Source organism: Podarcis bocagei (genome assembly GCF_964188305.1).
Source record: "Podarcis bocagei genome assembly, chromosome: 2".
Classification (NCBI taxonomy): Eukaryota; Metazoa; Chordata; class Lepidosauria; order Squamata; family Lacertidae; genus Podarcis; species Podarcis bocagei.
In genome coordinates this window covers 88784725-88806815 of record NC_138126.1, presented here as the reverse complement: position 1 = coordinate 88806815, position 22091 = coordinate 88784725, and the positions used below count along the sequence as shown (strand labels likewise).

The 22091-nt window shown below is 43.1% G+C and overlaps 1 protein-coding gene and 2 long non-coding RNA genes across 7 annotated transcripts in view; 1 reads left to right on the top strand and 2 right to left on the bottom strand.

Annotated features, from left to right (window-relative positions):
- Positions 1–16183, top strand: part of CACNA1A (calcium voltage-gated channel subunit alpha1 A) — a 259869-nt gene extending 243686 nt beyond the window's left edge. For all 4 annotated transcript variants that reach the window (XM_081181633.1, XM_081181634.1, XM_081181632.1 and 1 more), the window contains 3 exons: positions 4844–5036; positions 6884–7131; positions 15224–16183. In XM_081181633.1, the coding sequence (XP_081037759.1) occupies positions 4844–5036; positions 6884–7131; positions 15224–15904 (1122 nt within the window). In that variant the 3' untranslated portion in view covers positions 15905–16183. The remainder of the gene's footprint in view (positions 1–4843; positions 5037–6883; positions 7132–15223) is intronic.
- Positions 7140–21983, bottom strand: LOC308580326. 2 transcript variants are annotated; one of them, XR_014004800.1, is made up of 5 exons: positions 21703–21983; positions 21147–21250; positions 18420–20276; positions 17417–17543; positions 7140–8203 (listed from the first exon to the last, which is right to left on the bottom strand). It is a non-coding gene; the product is annotated as an uncharacterized lncRNA (long non-coding RNA). The 2 variants fall into 2 exon arrangements; XR_014004801.1 differs by having other exon boundaries at positions 18420–18529.
- On the bottom strand, positions 13986–15224 carry LOC308580332. Its single transcript, XR_014004807.1, has 2 exons — positions 15125–15224; positions 13986–14321 (listed from the first exon to the last, which is right to left on the bottom strand). It is a non-coding gene; the product is annotated as an uncharacterized lncRNA (long non-coding RNA).
- Positions 21984–22091: the final 108 nt, after the last annotated feature.

The window sequence follows — 22091 nt, the reverse complement described above, 5'->3', positions numbered from 1 at the left end:
GATACCATTGTTCTTGTTTACTTTTTTCAAAATTGACCGAGCCTCTTTAAGAAATGGTTGCTAGCTTATATGTGATGCTATTTTAAATTATCTCTGTCCATTTCCGACCCTTTCCCAGATGTCTACTACAGCATGTTCCCTTCAGTCTCAGTCTCAGAATACCCACCCAAATAGATTCTGATGAAACTGTGAGGTAGGAGTCTTACATGTCTGAGGTGACTGGATTAGCTTAACTCCTTTTTGAGAGTTATCTGCAACTTTGTGGTAACTTGTTTGATTTTAATTGTGGTTCACCATGCACAAGCAGCCCCATGCTGAGGTTACTCCAAGAATAATCTATTGGAGAGAGGTTTCTGGAAGGCCTGGTTGTATATGCATCTGCACCTATATATAGGTGGGAAAAGGGGAAGGACAACTGAAAGAGCATCAGTTACAAGTGAGTAATTTTTCTCTCTCTTGTCCTGTGAAACAGGAAGAGTCAGGTGGCTCCAGCAGGGAGGGGATTGTAAGCAAGAGTGTTATTTCTGGCTTTGTGTTAAATATGGGCGAGTTGACTACTAGGATTTCTGGGTTGCATACTGAGACGTGGGATTATTTGGTCAGAGCAGTATGACTGTGGGGTTGGGAGTCCTGGTTTCTTTCTTTAGCATTTCCTCTTTCTGAGTTAGTGTGATTTCAAGGGGAGGGAACAATGTCTTAGTATAATGGAGAAGTGTTAACCTGTCCAAGGCAGGGATAGTGTGTGGAACCTTGATCCCTGCTCTGCAATGGAATATACTGCTTTCAAGTGGTAAGAAACATGTTTGTTTGCACATGGCAATATTAATTTGTCTTTCCCTAAATTTACCTAAATTAAAATAAAATAAAACAATAATGAACCTTTGTTAGGCAGAATACAGTGATGTGTGTGTGACTGATCTTTTCCTGATACTCTAGAACTCCAATATTTTGGGGTATGCACAAAAAGGGTAGAAAATGTAATTTCGCTCCCAGAATGGATATAAGATAACGTTTTCTTTGTGAGCAACATTTACAGTTCACCTTATAAGACTCCAGCTAGGCATTTAGGAAGGCATTCAAGTTACATAGTAGCTACCGGAAACTGTATAGCCATTTCTGGACAAATTTCATGGCTGTTTAAAAAAATGTTTTTTAAAAGTATATGACTGGTGGTGCTTTAAATAAATATGGTTGATACTACACACGGCCAGTTCTGGCAGTGCTTGCTGTAAGGCATTGTGAGGGAAATGTGACCCTCAGGAAGTTATTGGACAACAACTCCCATCATCTCTGACCATTGACCATGCTGACTGGGGCTCATGGTAGCTGGAGTCCAACAACATCTAGAGGGCCACAGGTTCCTCACTGCTGCTGGAAAGGACATGACTGAATGTTTCTCACAGTACCATTCCTACAGTTAATATATCAAGTCATATTTCACAACCATTTCTGAAGCTGTTCAGCCTGGAATGTGGTCCAGGGTGCATTAGATATGTTTTTGGAGACAAGGTAGTCTTCAGTGCAGTTATGGAGTGTTCTTCATGAGAAAACCATCACAGATGATATCATTTGAAAATGACTACTGTCCATACATATGTAATTGAATTTATGACTTGTGTCCTATATTGTTTCTGAAAGGATGTGTTAAAACCACTAGCAGCATAATCTCCAAAAACATCCCTCATACTTTTCTGTTAATTTGGTCCCTTTTCATTTTCTCGATCCAGATGTCTCCAATATCTCTTGACCAAAAGTTTGGATGATATATATCAACATCCATCCCAAATGAGCTATGATTAAATCTCTGTGTCACAAAACATAATGATGTATAACTTTAAGTATGCATCCCAACTCAAGTGTGATTGCTACTTCAGACCCAAATTATATATTCAGGATGACACATCTATCAAATGAAATAATCTGTAACATACTATAAAGGACCATAGAACGGCCCTATAATGCAGGGAAGGGCCATAGCTCAGTAGCAGAGCATCTGCTTTGCATGTAGAAAGTCCTGTGTTCAATTCCAGGTAGAGGAGGAAGAGAAGCTTGTCTGAAATCCTGAAGATCTGCTGCCAATCAATATAGACAATACTTAGATTGCTGCTCTGACTCAGTACAGTGGTACCTCAAGTTACAGACACTTCAGGTTACAGACGCTTCAGGTTACAGACTCCACTAACCTAGAAGTAGTACCTCGGATTAAGAACTTTGCTTCAGGATGAGAACAGAAATCATGCGGCGGCGGCGGCAGGAGGCCCCATTAGCGAACATGGTACTTCAGGTTAAGAACAGTTTCAGGTTAAAAACGGACCTCCAGAACGAATTAAGTTCTTAACCCGAGGTACCACTGTATAGGGCAGTCCTATATTCCTACTGTCTGTTGCAGATTACTGCATGTGAATATCTTTTGGTCACATTTAAATTTACAAATCAGAACTCTGTGTACACAAGATTAATAAAAACAGTTACATGTTTGTATTTTCACCCATATTAAATCAAAGTTGACACAAATGTGTTTTATTTTACCTGTACAAGCAATGTGTAATTTGTGACTTCTAGGTTTAATTTCAACATAGTGGTTTTCTCATACAATAATAATGTAATTCAGAAGAAGTTGGATGAATTTTTAAAAGCTTTTTTATTCTGTAAGACTTTGTAGATGGCCTTTTGTTATTCTTGTTGTTCTGGCTTGTTGTTGTGTAATATTTTGAACCAGGGCTGTACAGATGTTGCTGGACTCAACTTCCATTAGCCCCAGTCAGCATGGCCATGGTCTTGGATGATGAGCAGTCCAACTACCTCTGGAGAACCACAGTTTAGCCATCTCTACTTTAAACCAAGATCTTTCTGGCTGAGCAAATCTGAAATACCAAACCCAGATTCCTTGAAGTTGTTTTAATATATCATGGTGTCAGCCCAACCCAGTAGTTTTTGAAATTGATGTTGTGAGTAAGCACAAGGTAACATAGGGTAGGGGTGGGAGTCACAGGGCATTTGGCAGCATTCAGATTTTTCTATGGCCTCCTTTCTACTAAATCACTGCCTTCCATTTTTTGCTTTTATTGATCACAAGATGGCCTCCAAGAGCCTTTGCAGGTTTTCTGGTTTCTGAGAGTACTGTACCTTGAAATGTCTTTACTCCTAGAGATAGCTGCCTATAAATGTAGATAATGAGCATGACCCCCAAAACCTAAGAAGGAAGAAGTAACGAGAGGTCTCAATTCAGCTCCAAGACCCAGTCGTCTTGTGTCCTATTCAAGAAGAGGGGTGCCAGACAATGATTTGAGCAAAGCTGAGGAAACCATATAAGAATCTTGGGAGTTGTTACTGGCACCAATCTTAACATACAATGAGATTTATTGTTGTCCAGTACTATAATATCAGGTGTACCTTCACGTTCCGTAATAAAAGAACAATGAATGGCATTTGACAAATTACTTAACGAGGGAGATTTTTCCCCTAATGCTAATTACTGGGCAGTGGGGACAGGTGGGGGAGAAAACTTATGCCTCTTCTCCAAGCACACTACATTTCTGAGGACAATTCCACTCCCTACCCCCCACACCTGGCATTTAATTTTTTTAAAAAAACAACACATCTATGTCATATGTCAGAGGTTTTCAACCTTATTGAGTCCACAGCTCCCTTGAGCAACTACATTCTTTCTGCGGCATCCCTGTGAGGCTCAGGAGCCCAGTTATCTCACCCTTTTTCAAACACCCTCCCTTGTGGAGTGTTCCCTCAGCCTCCTCTCTCCCCTCTTCTTGGAAGTCCTCCGGGCAGCTGCTGCCGCCGCCCCTAGTCTCTGAGCTTCCCCCCTGCCCCAAAGAGAGGTACCTCCTCATACTGTCCCACAGGGGCCTGGGAAGTACCCTTTGGCCAGCCCCAGAGGCACCATTTGCCTGCAGAGCTTGTAGCCAGGGCTGCTGCAACAAACAGCTGTGCAAGCCTTTGAGAGGCAGAGTTGCAGGAGGGCATCAGAGGAGGGAAGGAAGGAAAGAGGCACAGAGACCACCATTCAAGGCACCCCAGGGTGCCATGGCACCCTGGTTGAAAACCACTGTCTTATGTAGTCCACATTAATCATGTGGATTGCTCTTAAATGCAGGATTTTTCTTTCTCAAATGGCCAGTGTGGGGAACCTAGTTTAGTTCAGTGCCCTGGTATAGAGGGCTGTGACCCACCCACCCCAATTGTAGTCTGATTCAGGGGACCTGCAGCACCTGCCCGTTGCATGTGTGGGAATGTTCCTATTAGTTGATCTGGATCAGGAACACATCAGTAGGCAACGGATTAAAACCAAACCTACCCCATGCCAGGATCCCAGTCCCAACTGACAACCCTGCGCTAGCTATTTGTGAAAGAAAAATATTATATGTAACAGTCACATGATTAATGAAATCTGGGTTTGGCCCTTTTCTGTATCATCTGTGGGAGAAAGACAACATGGCAACTGTTCTGTATGCTAGCTAAACCCATGCATTCATTCTTCAGCAGATTGGGAAGGAAGATTTGGTGGTTTGCAAGCAAAATAAAAACCTCACACTCCATAACTCTTTAGACAACCATTCCTAGCACTTGGGGCAAATGGGTATATCTTGAGAGAGAGGTTCATATATGCATCATTAATTTAATAACTATGGGCACAGAAAGATGGCTTGGGTAGCAACTTGGACGGGAGGATGGATAGATGTGCCCATAGTTCTTTAGCTGAGCTATACATGACAGAGTAGTTGCCTAGAAAGAGGCATAGTATCCCATTGTCTATCAAATCCATGGGGGTTTGCCTTCTCATAAAGTGCCAGTTCAGTTATTGTGCTGGGTTTCTGTCCCTTTCCAGACAATCACAGATGCAAGCCCCATGAAACGCTCTGCCTCCATGTTGGGCCACTCACGCTCCAAAGGCATGCGCTTGGATGACTACTCTTTGGAAAGGGTAATCCCAGAGGAGAACCAACGGCATCACCGGCGGCGGGAACGAGGCCACCGGACATCAGAGCGCTCACTCAGCCGATATACTGATGTGGACACAGGTCAGATTGCAGGACCAGCAGGAGTAAACGCTAGAGACAGAGGCTTCAGTCCTTCAGTTACTTACTTCAGAATAGCTGCAATCTTTGCTACTGTCACAATTCCAGAGAGTAAATTATATGGCAGCCTTAGAATTATGGTAGCTGGTCAAAGTATATATGTAAAGATCTAAGGCTTATTGGCAAGCATCTTAAGGTGTGAGTCTCTCAATAACTGGTGAATATGTTTGATGTACACAGTATAATTGTACAGGTATATGCAGGTTTTCTTTTTGTTGCACTATAGTTCCAGGGTGCCCCTCCAGGTGGCAGTAATGTGGTAACACTGAGAAGAATCACATACGGTAATTAATAAAGAGGAAATATGTAGTGAGTTCACTATAAATCTGCCGCAGATGCACTATTACTGTGTCAAAGACATGTTGCAGAAAACATCTACACAGACAAACAGAAAGTATGTAGGGGCCTTAGTCTTTAAAGTGTTACAAAACTGATTTTATTGCAGCATGTGAAATGTGCAAATGCATACTTGTGCTCTTTTAGAGGCGTTGCATAATAGAGCTTTATAATAGCACATAAGGTTTGTGAGAAATGTAAGATATGTCTCAGGTACTTTCATTCTTGCTTTCTTTGCAGATCAGTCCTTCCCCAAACTGTAGGTCAAAAGACTGTGTATGGGATCCAGAAGTACTTTTGGAGCATTTTGTCAGCTGAGAGCCTACTTTAAATTGAGGACTCGCTGGAAACAAATTCTGATCCCTCTATGAAGGGACTTCTGCAAGCCAAAATAATTATGATGTGGGTGATTCCATGAACTGGATCTCCACAGTTTAAGTGTTAATAACAGCAATAGGCGGGTTGTTCATATTGCAACTGCAGCACTAGGAGTGTGTGTGTGTGTGTGTGTGTGTGTGTGTGTGTAGATTAAACCCTTTAGCATTGTTTTTCTGATTAATATCAGCAAACTGAAATTTTGCTTGCCATGCAGTGCAAAGGCTTAATTAATCTTGCCCCCATGGGGCAAATAGCTTGGGGAGGACAATTTTAATTGGGGGAGTGGTGGCATGAGGGGGTTTTTAAAGCCTCCTCGGTGCTGCAGTTCTGTTACCCCCCCCTCCTCCTGCCCTCTGCTCTAAAGTTGCTGTTAACCTCCAAAGCTGATACTTGCACTGCAGGGCAAAACATGTACAGTGGTACCTCGGGTTACATACGCTTCAGGTTACATACGATTCAGGTTACAGACTCCGCTAACCCAGAAATAGTACCTCGGGTTAAGAACTTTGCTTCAGGATGAGAACAAAATTCGCACAGCGGTGGCACGGCAGCAGTGGGAGGCCCCATTAACTAAAGTGGTGCTTCAGGTTAAGAACAGTTTCAGGTTAAGAACGGACCTCCGGAACGAATTAAGTACGTAACCAGAGGTACCACTGTATATTCTGTTTTGCCCAGGAAGGCAAATAGTAGCTTTAAGAGTCCAATTTTCATCAAGAAAATGGCATCATAAGGTTTTAAACCACCACCACAACACCAGTACTATCGTACTCTCTTCCATGGCTGCTGTTAACATTTTAATCAGCTGTGGAAGATACTGTTCACAGATCTCCTCCATCAGTCTTGATTTAGCCCTGAGTAGCTGCTTGAGCTTTTGAAAAGACTAGAAAAGCAATATACTTTGGTATCTGAGTCCTGGGCACATGTTCCTTCAGGTTCACAACATCAGCCATGCAAAACGTTGCCTTCTCCTTTGTTGCTTAGATGCCAGGGAAGGATGGGGACATATGTTGACATATACAGAATATTTCTAACTGAAACATTCAACCTTGAACTGCCTTCTTTCTTCTTACTGGCAGGGCTGGGCACGGACCTCAGCATGACCACACAGTCAGGTGACCTACCTCCCAAAGAAAGAGACCAAGAACGAGGCAGGCCAAAGGACCGGAAACACCATCACCACCACCACCACCATCATCACCACCACACATCTTCTGACAAAGAGCGGTACTCACAAGAGAGGCACGAATATAGCCGGCCTCGCTCCAGAGATCGACGTTGGTCTCGCTCACCCAGTGAGGGCCGAGACCACATGCCTCACAGGCAGGTGGGTGTGGCTTTCCATTCCATGCTGTGCCCCTAGGGATCGATCCAGGTGTGTCCAGTATGGAGAGAGTCTCTACTCTTAGGGAATCAAGCTCCAATTACCCACCCTGTTATTAGTTTCTGGATCTCTCTGATGGAACTTTATGATCCTGACTGGCCCAAGGAAGACCTGTAGGTTCTATACATACAGCAACTGCAAATGAATGGACATCCCATGTATTGCTAAGGGACCACCACATTACTAACATATTGCAGTGAGAATGCTGGGTGAGCATGCCTGCACTGAAGTGGCTGCACCATTGTAAGCACACTTCTGAATTTAACCAACATCAGAACTTGCAGAGTCTGACCAAGCGTGATCTAGCTCAGCATTTTGTCCAACAGCAGCCATCCAGATTTCTCTGAAAGTTCACGTGCAAAGTAGGAAGATGGTAGCCACCCTGTGTGATTTGTCTCCAGCATCTGGTACTCAGAGGTAAACTTCCTCTGAACATAGGGGTTCCATTTAACTATCATAGCTATTGACAAATCCCCCATGCATTTGTCTAAGCTTTGTCTTTCTTCACATCAGTTGTGATTTTGTGAACTTTGACAATTTCCACTATAGTATTTTTTTTTCTAAACTAAAAAGGCCCCAAAACTCATTTGCTTCCTCTTATAAGGAATGCCAACTTGCCATTTTCTATCTGTTTTACATCTCTAGGATAATCTTTTGACATGGGAGACCCTAACTCTTCACAGAATTCAAAACATACCATAGATTTATATAATGGCATTTCAATATTTATTTTATTTTATTTTATTTTTATTCCTTTCCTTTCCTAATTATTCCTGGCACATTACCATGGCACATGGATGTTTTCTGTAAGCTTTCCACTATAGCTCCAAAATCTCTTTGCAAAGCAGTCACAGCCAATTCAACTCAATCAGCATACGTATCAGCAGTCAGATTTTCCCCTCCTGTGTTCACAATTTATGACTTATTTGTAATGAGTTTAATAAGCATTCTGTTGCCCATTCACCCATTTTGGAGAGACCTTTTTTGAACTCTTCACCATCTGGGTTTTGCTGTTCTAAAAAGGAGAGAAGAAGAGACATTTAAACTAGTTTAGACTTTGGTATAGATATGTTTATATAAGCAGAAGCTTCCATTGCTGAGATCCAGAAAAGATGGGCGTGGATGACGATCCCTTCTGGATCAACATTACAACTACATACAAGGGCTCATTTCCAGTAAATGGTACAGAGAAAAACTCCCTATTGCATTTTGCCCCAAGTGATATCCTCCTTTCCTCCCATTTCAGGAATTGCTTCCTCAAAAGATACCCTCTCGCTTCATACCTGTCCACCCTTCTTCACAGACACAGAAGGCATTTCACACAGAGTCTTGTCTGATTCTGATCACCTATTGAGTTACACACACACACACACACACACACACACACACAATCACAATGTGTGTGCACAGACAAGTATTGCAATGTCTGTGAAACCCATTTACAATATCCCTGAGGTATCACAACAGGATACCACAAGTTCCTGTGGCTTGGACAAGGCTGCTTAGGCTATGTTCCTGCTAATTATATACATATCATGGACAGCATATTTAATGGCACTTATATAGAGAAAATGGGTGGAAAATTCTGTCACCTTTATTACTGGAGTACATCCTCTGATCAAAATAAGACAATTGAATAGTATCAAAAAAAATTAGTTCATTCAAAGCTGAGTTCACACCTAAGGAAGTATGGGTTTGCAGGGTTTGATTTTCACAGGGCTTAGTCTGGATTCATTCTATTGCAGTGTTTGTATGTCTACAGCTTTGGAACTGGAGCAATGCCAGGACTGCCAATTTAGTAGTGCAGTTGGCTCCCTCCATATATTAATGCAGCATGTTACCCCATCTCCATGCCAAATATTATATCCTGTAATGGGCCAAGAAAACAAAGGCTATCAAACTCACACTGAAGCTCACAACTACATTCCTTATTTATCTTCATAGTGTGGTACAAAAGCCAAAGAAATAATAAAGCCTACCACTTTAATTATAGAGAAAATTGAACAACATAAGGGTAGAGCCTCAAGACAGCGGTTGTGCCCAGCTTTATGTGAACTGCATCAAAATTTTATTGGGTGAATGAGAATACAATTACTCGATGAGACTCTTCTTAAGGTCCTTTATTCCTTTGTTTTCCATTTATTCCCCCCACTGCTGCACGCCGCCCCTCCGTTATCACACACGAAGTCATTTTCTTTGTTCCTATTTGTTTCCTTTGGACAATTTGGACGCTTTACTCGGGGTCTCCTGGCCAATCTGCCTTTATTTACATGTTTATTTCTGTATCCGTTGTGCTTGGCTCTGCTGTCACGGCGAGGGGCGGGCGCAGGTAAGATGGTTGGTGAGCAGAGAACAAAAATTCAAACCAATCCAGCGGATGGCCCTGCCTAGCTCGCTGGCCTATTTCTCCAGTGTCTGTGGTGTGACCCCTTTATTGTTACGCTGGTGGCACTGAACTCTCTGGGGTTTGTGAATCTGGAAAGTTTGGAATGAAGCTGCACCTGAAGAGACAGGCACACATGTAAGCTGTGCATGTCACATCCAAGCAAAACAAGAAAAAAGCAGAAATACATGCATAAACTGTAGGCATGCATGCAATGAGCGTATATAGAACACAGGATATATGGCAGGCACGGGGAACATGTGGCCTTGCAGATGTCAGCTCCCATCTTCCCTGACCATGGGCCATGCTAGCGTAGGCTAATGGAAGTTGTTGTCTACCACTAGCTGGAAGGCTTCATATTTCTCATCCCTGGTATATGGGAGAGGGATGCCCAAGGGTGTGACAAGACTCTGAGGTACTGATAGATTTTCTCCAGCAGGGGATCAGTCAAATAGCAGTTTCAGGAGATATTTAAATTGGAATGGTGAAGTGTTGGATCCCCTCCTCTAGTGTAATGGGCCCAAGCTATGTCTCTACAACTGCTTATTTGTTTAAAGAAGCATCAGGATATACAGTCACAGATCTCCTGACCTAGTCCAGTTTAGCCCTAAAATTCTATCCTAGGAAATTTCAAATTATGCAGTAATATATTTTGAACATTAGGCATCTTCTCATAAAATTGACTTGATTTTCAGTAATGTATTCAGACTGCAAATTCTGGTTCTTCTGCAAAATTTAGTAAGTTAAAAGGAAAAGAGGACACTAAAAGCATTATGTAGAATACGTATTATGAAGTTTGAACTGGGATAAGAAGCTATATTGGGAATGGAGATACAATCTATGATCAGTGGGACCCCCTTGAATTGTCAATAGAAAATTGCCCCTGTGTTTTAAAGTTCTTCCTGCAGCTCTGAGGGATTCCTCTTGTACATCCCCAAAATAAGAAGTTGAGAATCAAAGGATTCTTGCAGAATACCTATATTTGGTTCTAGAGATCTAAGTTCTGTGGCATGCAGCTGTAGATGGTCTCTTGTAGATGGTGGTTTTCAGCTACACATACCAAAATTAGATACAGACACATATGATACACACACACAGACACCCCATACAGATTTTGAGTCTTATGGCATACAAAAAGTTGTAAGTACAGCTAATACTGAGAGATGCAGGGCATGCATGTGTGTTTTTAATACAAAAGGATGCATATAAATTGTGTAAGTAAATATTCACAGCATACTAAAATACACAGTACAGGCATGGCATAACAAATAATATGCAGGTTTGTATGGCATACATAGGCATTCATAGATGCATGTATGGTGCAACATGATACAGAAAGAGATATTTCATTGAAATACAGTGGTGCCCCGCAAGACGAATGCCTCGCAAGACGAAAAACTCACTAGATGAAAGGGTTTTGCGGTTTTTGAGCTGCTTCGCAAGACGAATTTCCCTATGGGCTTGCTTCGCAAGACGAAAACATCTTGCGTTTTTTGCAAGTTTGTTTCCTTTTTCTTAACACCGTTAATACAGTTGCGACTTGACTTCGAGGAGCAACTCATAGAATGCGGTGTGGTAGCCTTTTTTGAGGTTTTTGGTGATTTTTGAAGCTTTTCCAAAACTTTTCCGACACCGTGCTTCGCAAGACGAAAAATTTGCTAGACGAAAAAACTCGCAGAACGAATTAATTTCGTCTTGCGAGGCACCACTGTACATATGTGTGAAATTCCCAGCAATGTGGTTATATACATATATGTGCACACACATGAGCACATTCAGAGCATACAAAAACTTGCTTTGTAAACCTAGGATACCTTTCCTAATTATGATTCCTGTTTGGTTTGGTAGGCTTTTCCTTCCTGGTGCTACTTCAATTACTTTCTCTGTCTTGGTTTCTCTCTCTCTCTCTCCCCCTCTCACCTGGTCTTCTTCTGACCATGAATCACTGATCATCAGCCCAAGAAAACTGTAGCATGGCAGCCACTTTCAAGTACCAAGCAGCATGGAGCTGCTTCAGTGGTTAGCAACACATTCTCCCTTAAAATATGTTTCCATATTAGATCGAGGTTAATTATAAATTAAAAAAAAACCACCAGCAAGCAGTATTCTCTTCTATTTTAACTTGTCCTTCATATTTAACTCTCATGGGCTGGAGTTCTCTCAGACTTCTACAGTAAGGCCTTCTTCTTTTTTTTACTATGCCATGAACCATTATTGTCCTCCTGTCTGAACAGACCTCAAGACCACCTCCAGCTCCCCTTTGAGGTAAGTACTTCATTCTCTTCCTTTTTAAAAAAAGTATATATCCAGAGATAACTTTCAACAACAATGGACTTAACCTCTCAGCTCTTTGAGATGCAGTCTCCCCTTTCTTCTTCAGATCTTCTTAGGTCTATAGGTTTCCAGTTCAGCCTAGATTCTTCCCAAAGACTATTCACCATGTGTGCGACACAACTGCTCACCTAAGCAGATTAGTTTATACATCTAATTGGACCTTCTTCATTTATCTCAGATTCTTGTCACCTTTTGCCAGGCTTATGTAAATTGCAATGCCTGCACATCTGGGTTTTGGTAATGTTCAGATCTCTCTTAAAGAAGTTTCCACAGTTCCTGCTTGGATATTGTGATATAGTCTTGTGACACTGTCCTGCTGCACTTGAAGAGCAGCTTTTACCATGCTCCACCTTTTGAGGAGTGACTGCTGACTGGCTCACAGATTCACTTTATTCACAGCTATGGAGCTATTTCCTTTTCATTGCTGGCAAAGAGTGGCTGATCACTTGAACGATGCCACAGAAGCCTCTTCTCACAACTTTCTGTGGTGCAAGACCCAGGGCAACCACATTGCAGGTTTTTCAGGAGCCTCTCTCCAGCATTCTAGTTCTATAAGGCTGAACTCAAGCTAGATTTCCACTACTCTCAAACTACTCTTCTGAAGTTCTCTTGTCCCAATTGGCTGATCACAGATGCAAAATGATTCCATTTGAATGACCAACTTGGCTTCACCTTCCTGGGTGATTTACAGAGTCTATGTGTATACATCTATCACTTTTTATCATCAACAGCTGGAGTTTAGGGGCCTTATTATCCTGTTGAGGGCCATCCAAGTGGGGTCTTCTATCACTAGAGAGGTGCCAACTCCCATGAAGGAAACAGCTGCCTCTGCATGTGTGGCTACATCATTGTCTTTTCACTTTTTGTTGGTTCAGCCAATACTAGACACTATCAGACGCTTCTCATAGCAATAACACCGAACCATTCAGCCATGTTATAGAACTTTTTTTAAAAATCACACAAAGTTTGCTTTCTGAGTGTGCTTTATCTGAAGAGACCCATCACAATGAGTTCAGCCTCTTTGAAGGAAACTGATAAAAATTTTGCTTACAGGGAAAGTGACAACAGGAAGGGTAGAAGCAACTTACCAATGGTTACCTAATGATAGCAGCAACAAAAAATTATTCTTTTAGTTGGGGTGAGGTGAAGGATATGATCTGAAAGTTGTTAGTTCGGGATTCAGCTCTGCCAGGTGCTTCTTAGAAAGCTACCCCCAATTCTCTTTTTTTAGCCTTCCTCAACTTTGAACTTCATATTTCTTACTTATAGAGCCAAAGGCACCATATAAACTCTCAAGAAAGGGGCATTAGAAGCACCTGGAAATGTAGTGCAGCCTATATTTGACCAAGATGCAAAGAGACATTGCTGCTGGCTTCAATGAACACTGCATTTTTTGCTGCTCAGTACTTTGCAGTTCAGATGTTAAAACATATTGTTTCCTGCCTTAAGAAACTGCTAATCAAATTTAACTTTAAAAGCACTACCTATTTAATATGAAATTATTTCTAATATGCCATAGAACCTTATAGCACTGCACAGCCAAGTGTGTGTGTGTTCCTGATGGAAAAATATCAGTGACTATCCTCTTTGTTCCTCATTTTAAACCATACTGAAACTTATTCTCTCATCCATATTCCTAGACAGAGGTAGTTGTGCTAGAGTCAGAAAATTTTCCTTGCCTGCTCTGTGTCATTTGCTTTACTGTTAGATTTAGTGACAATGTGATAATTGGAGGTCGCATCATATAGTACATATAGTACATACCCTGGTACCCAGCTTACCCATTTCCATTCTCTTGACAGCGAGGGAAGTACAGTATCAGTATTTTCAACACACACCTCCTCATTCACTTGCCATGGAACAAAGCCCCTATCCAAGCCAGACAGATGAAAATCCCTCTCTTTCATTATCTTGCCGGTCTGTCTGATCTGCAGTCATTTTACTAAAAATGTGTACTTTTTGAAGTTCATTCAGTAGTTCTCTTTTTCTAGCTGCTATAGTCTGGCACAAGACTTAATGGGGGTGGGGGTTTACACACAAGTTTTACATCTGTTACTAAATCAATCTAATGTGACATATACAGTGCTCAGAATGCATATTTTATTTCTTCATATTAACAAGATTCATTTGTGGAACAAATAGTATGACATAACTCATAAAAACTCATTTGAGCCTAACAGTCCAAAGAATTGGTGAAGTAAGACAATTAGTAAGACATGAGCCCTTCAGCTTCACAACTGGAGTAAACTGCTCAGTACTGGCAATATAATAAAGGTCTCGGTCTTTTGCATTTAGGGTTTTGTTTTGCTTTGTTACTGTCTTCCACATGTTATTCAAGTAGGGTTAAGGACTGGGTGGAGCTTTGGTCTGTTGTACTGCAATCCATCAGGCAATCTGGTCAAGGAGGCCACTTTAACTGTATGTGGGTGGAGGAGTTATCATCCATAAATAATGTAGAGTTCAGTGTGCACGAAGTGGGAAACTGCCTCTGAGGTGAACTCTCATTTGGTCCAGGGCTCCACCAGACTGGGGAGCCCACACTGTTGCCTGCCTGCCTGAACTGAGAACATGCACGCACAGGCCTTACACCAAGAGCTTAAACATTTCACAGGTACACAACAGCCTCCCTCAAGAGTTCGGCTCTGTTCCAAACTTTTCCAGACCCAGTGCTCTCCCTCACTTTCCTTGCTAGATTCCCACTTCTACCCCGTCACTCTGTCCCAACCTCCTCCTTCCTTTTTCAACTCGATATTTTTCTTTTCTTATTTTCCCCTCCTAACCACTTTGATAACATGCAATATGACCCGTGCTTTGCAAAATCAATCCTGCCCCGCCCCTCTCCTTCAGTTTTTGTTTTCTTAAATAAATTGACCATCACCCTTTTTTGTTTGTTTGTTTTGTTTCCTTCCCCTCCCCACCCCCGCCAAAAAAAACGTGCAAGTAATTTTTAAAGCTTTTTGCTGCTTTTTAAACCCTGGAACTTATAAAAACTCCATTTCTCATTTCTCTTTCTGCTTTTGTTTTGTGTTGGATCCTCCCCCCTCCTCCTATTATTATTATTATTATTACCCTTCTTCGTTGTCCCCCTTGCCCTCCTCTCCCTCCCCCCTGATGTGGCTGTCGCTTTAATTATTATTTTCCCCGCCGAATTATTTTCGTTCCTTTGCCTCCATTCCCCCCCCCCACTCCTCTTGCCAACTTTGTCCATGTCTGTGTCACTTTCACTCCTGCCCCGCCACTTTTCCTCGTGTCTCTTCTTGGTTGATTTTCCTTGTATATTTTTTCTTTTTGATTTCCTTTGTTTCGATTTTCGTGTAGGGCAGTAGTTCCGTAAGTGGGAGTCCGGTCCTCTCAACGTCTGGCACCAGCACCCCGAGGCGAGGACGCCGCCAGCTCCCACAGACCCCTTCTACACCCCGGCCACATATCTCCTACTCCCCCGTGGTCCGTAAGGCCGTCAACACGGGGCCCCAGCAGCAGCAGCAGCAGCCGTCCGTGCACTCGGGCCGGATCTCCAGCCCAGCCCCGAGGCGCTACCCGTCGCTGCCCGCCGAGCACCACGTCTCCGAGCGTCGCAGCAGGTCTCCGGCTATGGAGCGGCACACGGTCCCGCCGCGGAACGACTCGCCGCGGGCCTACCGACACGCCAGCAGCCGCTGGTCGGCCCCGCACGTCTCCGAGCCGCACCCGGGGCCCCGGCACGGCAGCGGCTACTACCGGAGTCCGGACTACGCGGGCCCCGGCGGCGAGGAAGCCTTCCCCTATGAGACAATGCAGCAGCAGCGGGAGCAGCAGCAGCAGCACGGGAGCAGCTCAGGACGTTCGCCCAGAACTTCCCGGGTGGGCAGCGGCTCGTCCTCTCTCTCCCCCTCCAGGCATGCGCGGCGGCTCCCCAATGGGTACTATCACTCGCATGGACCAGCCAAGTCGCGTGGGACAGGATCACGCAAAGGACTGCACGAACCTTATAGCGAAACCGATGAGGACGACTGCTGCTAACCGAGAAGTGGTTTCACCTTAAACACATGCGCGCCCGCGCGAAACACACGAAACACACACACCCGAGAGGGATGGCATTCCCGGTTGGGGGAGGGGGGAGGGGAGCTGTGAGGGGAGGGGGAGAGAGAGAGAGCGCGCTTGAGGAAAGAAGGAAGGAAGGAAGAATGGGTGGGTGGATGGATGAATAGCCGCGAACTCAACTGATTTGGGGAAGGCATCCCGGAAGAGAACCCTGCAAACGTGGGCAAGGGAAAGAAACTTTTTATCTTTTGTTGGGGGGGCTTGGGGAGGGGGGTGGGGGGCAAGGGTTTGGGGGTTGGGTGGGGAGGCTAGGGAAGAGAGGGTCTGGGAGATCAGAGCATGTTTATCTTTTACAGATCAAGTCGTGTGTGGTGATTTGAGGGTGGGAGGGGGGGACGTTACTCAGAATTTACAAAAGAAAATGCACTCAGGTGTGGGGAAATTGTGCAGTCCAAGAGCCCCACGCTACAGCTAACTATGCCTCTGAGAAACGAGACCAGAAGCCACTATACCTAGGGACGGGTGGGAGCAACAGGAAGGAGTCTGTCAACCTCAGCAAAGACGTTTTGGAAAAGTTTAAGAAACAAAAACCTTTTAAAAAACGTAAAATGAAGCAAAAAGACAAAAAAAATTTTCTGGGCTTCTATTGATGAGTTTTATCATCTCAGTTTACCTGGTTAACTTAAAAAAAAAAGTTTTAAAAAAGTTTGTGGCCTGACCTTTTAAGAGGGACACACGCACGCAAACACACACACCCAACACACAAACACACACACACAAACAAAAGGAGTGCTTGCTGGTTATACCAAACCCTAATATTACTGCCTGCAGAGATAAAAAAAAAGAAATAATAAAACTAAACAGAAAAAAACAAAAAAGGACAAAAACAATTGATAAAAATGAAGCATTTTCTTCTGACATTTTGGTCCTGCTTGAAAAATAAGAAAAAGAAATGACATCAAAAAATTACTAATTCCTCAGCTTCTTTATTTCTTTTTTCCTACTTTGTTTGAAAAAAAAAGTTGAAAAAAAAACCTGTGGGATTGGGACTGTGAAATATTGCATGAAACAAAGTAAAAAGACAAATGATGAAAAATTTTAAAAATCCTTTAAAAAAAACAAAAATATTAAAAAAATGAATTTTTAATTGAAATGTGCTTTATTGTTAGTTTCCTCCTACTTTGCTCTCTTCCTCCCTCCTTCCCTTTCATCTTTTTCATTTATAATGCTACATAAAGCAAAATGTACAGCTATGTATGGTTGATGAGAAGTATTGGTTGCTGCTGTCTGAGCTGCAAAGAACGAACAACAAATCAGATCATTAAGCAGAAGCTGTTCAACAAGAGACCTTGAATAGAATGTGGGTCTTTCTATAATCTGATCATTCCCAAGTACACCTATATGTCTGTGTTCAACCACAACGGGATCTCTTACCTAGCTCTTCACCCTGACAGACACCTAGTTGGTTGTCTGTATATTTTTATACCATACCTGAGGCCCCTGTAGTCAACATCTGGAGTGATATGCTGAAAGCACCAGAGAATGAAGCCCTTTGTCTTCTCTCTTCATCACTGACCCAGCTGCTAGACACATCACAAGGATTGGTGGATGAAATTCGCTATTGAATATATAATGAAAGTGTCATATGGTCTCCAAACCTATTTCCCCATTATAACACTGTCTGTCAATATTAGAGTAATGTCAGGGCCAAAAATGGAATTGGGTGTGTGTTCAGTTTACATATGTTACTTTCACACATGTGATGGTGAACAATGCATATTTGCCACTATGTGTATATGTGATGGAGTGACATGGCCATTCCTGGCTTCCTTGTCTGTACCCAATTGACAGAAAAGATTGCAAACAAATATTTTCCACGTACAAGCAATGCATGTTTACATGTACATTCATACAAGAGTGGTTCTCAGGGTCATCACATAGAAACATTCTTATGGACTGTATTTGAGGCTATTTCAGCAGTTACTCCCCAACTATAAATTGGCAAAAAAACTGATTATCACTAACAACTTCTTTGTAACAGAAGAGAAAGCTACTACACTGAAAGACCAGCTGGTGTACAGCAGCTGTGACTGAAACACTCAAGAATAGCATTATTACTAGAGACAATTGTGGTCACAGGTCTAGCCCTGTATCTGAATTCAGGCAAATCCCATATAAGTGGGCCACATGCGGGTCAGCATCTTGGGCCCCTAACCTTTAATACCCCCAACTCTAGCTTTTGAAAAAAGAATAACAGGGGCCCATTGAGCACAATCCGAAGGCAAGATCCCTTGTAGGTAAAACATACATGCTAAAGATTCAACCAGTTAATCTCAAATATAATGCACCATAATGGAACATTTTTATCTATGCCAGAAAAGCCTATCCTATCAAGAGTTTATTTAAAAAATAATACTGTATAACACTTCCTCAACACTGATGGACCCTTGAGTAATGTCTGCTAGTTCAGCAAAGTACAATAAGTTTGGCTCACCGTTCAGCAATGCAGCAGGGCTTAGTTGACACTGTTTATCAGCACTGTGTAAGGATCGGTCTTGGGACCAGCAGCTGCATGTTCTCTCCATTGCTTGTAAAAGTGGAAGGCTAGAACATGCAAGAGACTCTTCAGAAGATACTGCTCCTGTGTTGCTCAACGCATGAGCAAATAGTAACTAGTCTCTGTATGAGCGGCATGGCAGCCTGCACCAATGGGGCATTCCAAATGCTTCCTCATGATCTGGAGCCCCAATCACATGAGTGCAGAATGGTGCTTGTGTTGTTTGTGTGAAGACTGAGAGTAGGACTATTCAGCATGCCCCTGCTCCTGTGTTGTCCAGGTTTCAGGACTTGGAGAGCTCATGAGCAAGACCTCTTCCATGGTCCCTGCTCCCATAGTGAATATACCACCCCATCCCTATTAGCACCAGCTTGTGCTGCTCTTCTTTCTTGGTATTGCTGCCACCTCCTTGCTTGCCAGGTCAAAAGCCAGCAAGTTAGCAAGCAATCTATTGCTTTGCCTCATTACTGCTCTCATCTGGGTGAGAATGAGAAGTGGGCAAATAAGCAGGCTGCAGTGGTGAATAGGAGAAGAGGTGCAGGAGCCTGCCTAGGGGGTGGGCCCTTGGCAGATACTTGACCATGCTGAACACAGACACCAGTGTTAAGCAAAATATGGGTGGTATCTTCTGAATAAAGTTAGAATGGCAGGAAGAACTAATGTGAGTATTCTCTGGGGACAGCACATTATTCTGCAGACATTGATCTAAGGACTAGAAGGGAATTTTGCTACACCACCCAACTTCCTCATGGATGTTCAGGTTCTATAATGAAGTCTCCAAGGAGCTGTCAACCAGAGTGTTAAATTTAAAAAAGCAAGATGTATCACTAAGGTATGGCATCTCTCTCACACACATTCACTTATTTCCATTAAGAATGTGAATAAAATGTTTATCATTCCTTGATTTAAAATATAGGGATACTGGCCAGATTAATTTGCTTCAAGGACCAAATTTGGTGTGCAGGGGACCAAGTGGCAATCCCTGGATTCTAGCAGTGCTTTAAGATGCCGTCAGTTTGGCACCTGTAGGTGTGTTAATATGGGAGCAAGGAGAGATGGCCGTGGGCTCCTGATGTTCATGAAAGAAGCCAGTAACATCCCAAATAATGGCCACTAGTAGGGCTGCCTTTGACATACGCTGGAACTAACAAAGCCCCACTTAGAGTTGGCAATAAGGGCAGTGTGTCTACATTTCCTTTTATAGCACTTGCATACCTTTAATTTGAAATGTTTTCCATGAAGGTAGTAAGCCCCACTGCCTGTATGATGGCTGCAGAAATCTAAACTTGCTTTACAAGGCCTTAATTGACCATACTTCAGCACTAATGGTTTACCTAAAGTTGGAGTGAAGTCATAAACTATGGCAACTGCGTAGCAACTACACACATTGTTCACTGCATATCCACCTCATCAGTCACCCTATTACTATTCAAGCACCTGGGGAAACTGTTCAGTCTGGGAGCCTGGACATACGTTTCTGCATTCACAAGTGCAGTTCTGTCATTGAAAAAGGTAAGTTTCAGCATCATTTGCTGCATGGTGAGTCAACAGAGATCACAGCCCTCTCTACCAATGCAGGTTGTTGTTGGCCTCCATCTGTCTTGAGAGACAATGGAATGTGCCTCCAGGGGTGAAGTCTGCAGAGACTGGTAACTCGTAACTGCTGCCTCCCGCGTTGTTTCTGCTGAATGACCAGAACTGAAGTGACCTCTTTGGTGCAAGCCTGGGCTGTGCGTATGGAGGTCCTGGGCCAGCCAGACAACAAGACCTCATTCTCAGCATCACTGATGTGCTCTAAAAGAAACCAGAGAAAGACATTTGGGACGAGCTTGGCTGCAGGAGTTGCTGAAAGGAGACGTACAAGGCACCATCCAACCGTCTTAGGGACTCCATGGATTTGTGTAGGATTTACTCCTTAGCCATTTCTTCTCCCAGAGATGTCCCACAAGGCAGTGGGTATGGCTTTTTCCTTGGGGTTTGCCCCTGAAGCCTTTATCATGAATGAGTATAGCCACAAGGTATCGGAGGTTTAGGATCAGCGTTTTCCTTCTCCTAGATGGGCTATCTTCACATGTACATGAGCCCCTCCCTCCTCATTTCCTTCTACAGCATGTGCAGTAACTGCCTTCTGGACTCTTGGACCCACTGTTGATCTCATCCGCTTGATCTGCCAGAGCCTGTCTTCGCATGCAGGGAAAGTCCCTAACTCACTGAAGGTTTGAAACCCATTGGCTTCCCTCACTTGGTTTAGCCAGTCAATCAAAGCCATTTCACGGGATATGGCTGCTGTCACATGCTGACAGATTCTATGAAGCTACACAGAAAATAAAGACCAAGCTGGTAGCGGAGACAAAGTTCCGTTACTTGGTATCTCAGCAGAAAAGAAGATGCTAGCAGTCTGGATGTGCAAGTTCACACTTCCAAAGCGGTAAAGTGGTGTGCTGGCTGTCCCCATAATACTTGTCGTAAGCATCATCTGGTGTTTGGATGAAAAACAAAAAAGAAACTGTCAAGCCTAGCCAAAAAGACACCTCTTAAATCCTACATCCTACATCCATTACCTCCTAAAAACAAGAGAGAGTGACGTCTTAGAACTGGTACAGATGCAAACACTGTGGCTGCAATCCTATGGGAATATATCTCATTAAACTCAGCATGACTTACTTCTGCATAGTCATGCATAGGATTGAGTTGTATGCGTTTGTGTCGCTGTAAACAACCTGGATGGAACCTGTATCCTGTTAGCTGTATGTAGGTTGCCTGGGAAACTGAGGATACCAAAGTAAAAATATTAAAAATGTTTAACATAAACTTGGGCTCCCCCCCCCTTTTTTTATAGGAAAGAGGATTTAAGTATTTTAACATCTAGCAGCAAAAACCCATCCCCAAGAATATCCCTATTTCCTCTTGATGGGTGGGAAAGCAATTTATCATTCCCTTCCCATATAATCCACAAAAGACCCCACTATACTAAGAGACAGAATAACAACACTGGACTACACTGAAGGTTTGTCATACACTACTGTCTAACAACAACAACAACAACAACAACAACAACAACAACAACAACAACAACAACAACAACAACAACAGCACACACCCAGCAATATTACTACAGCAGTACTGAGTTTCGCAGCAGGGCTAACGCAACCCACACTTTCTCAACCACAAAGCAATTCACTACAGTACAGATATACTAATAACATGGGGCAGGGCTTACATTTGCATTGGCAGGTTCAGTTTAAAAGATGTATATATTGTTATGCGTTTGGGTGGAGGAGTAGGCTGCAGACGGAGACCCTTCTAATGCTTGAAGCCTCCTTCTAATTCTTGGAATAGCCAAGCCCTCTAAGGTCATTAAGGGACCAAAGGGGACCACTCTGTGCCAGAGGACAAATGGGTTGGCCTCTCTCCCTTGGCAATGATGAGACCTAGAGGAAAAGCAGCAAGCTTTGCAGTTTTACGTTTCCTACTTCCTGCACTCGACAAAACAGGCGCTCAATTAATAGTCACCGCCCACTCTTCCCAGCCAGCCAATTGCAAGGGCTCCGTCAGCATCGCGCAAAGTTAATTGAATGAGTTTCACAGCAGGGCCGCCCACCAATCGCT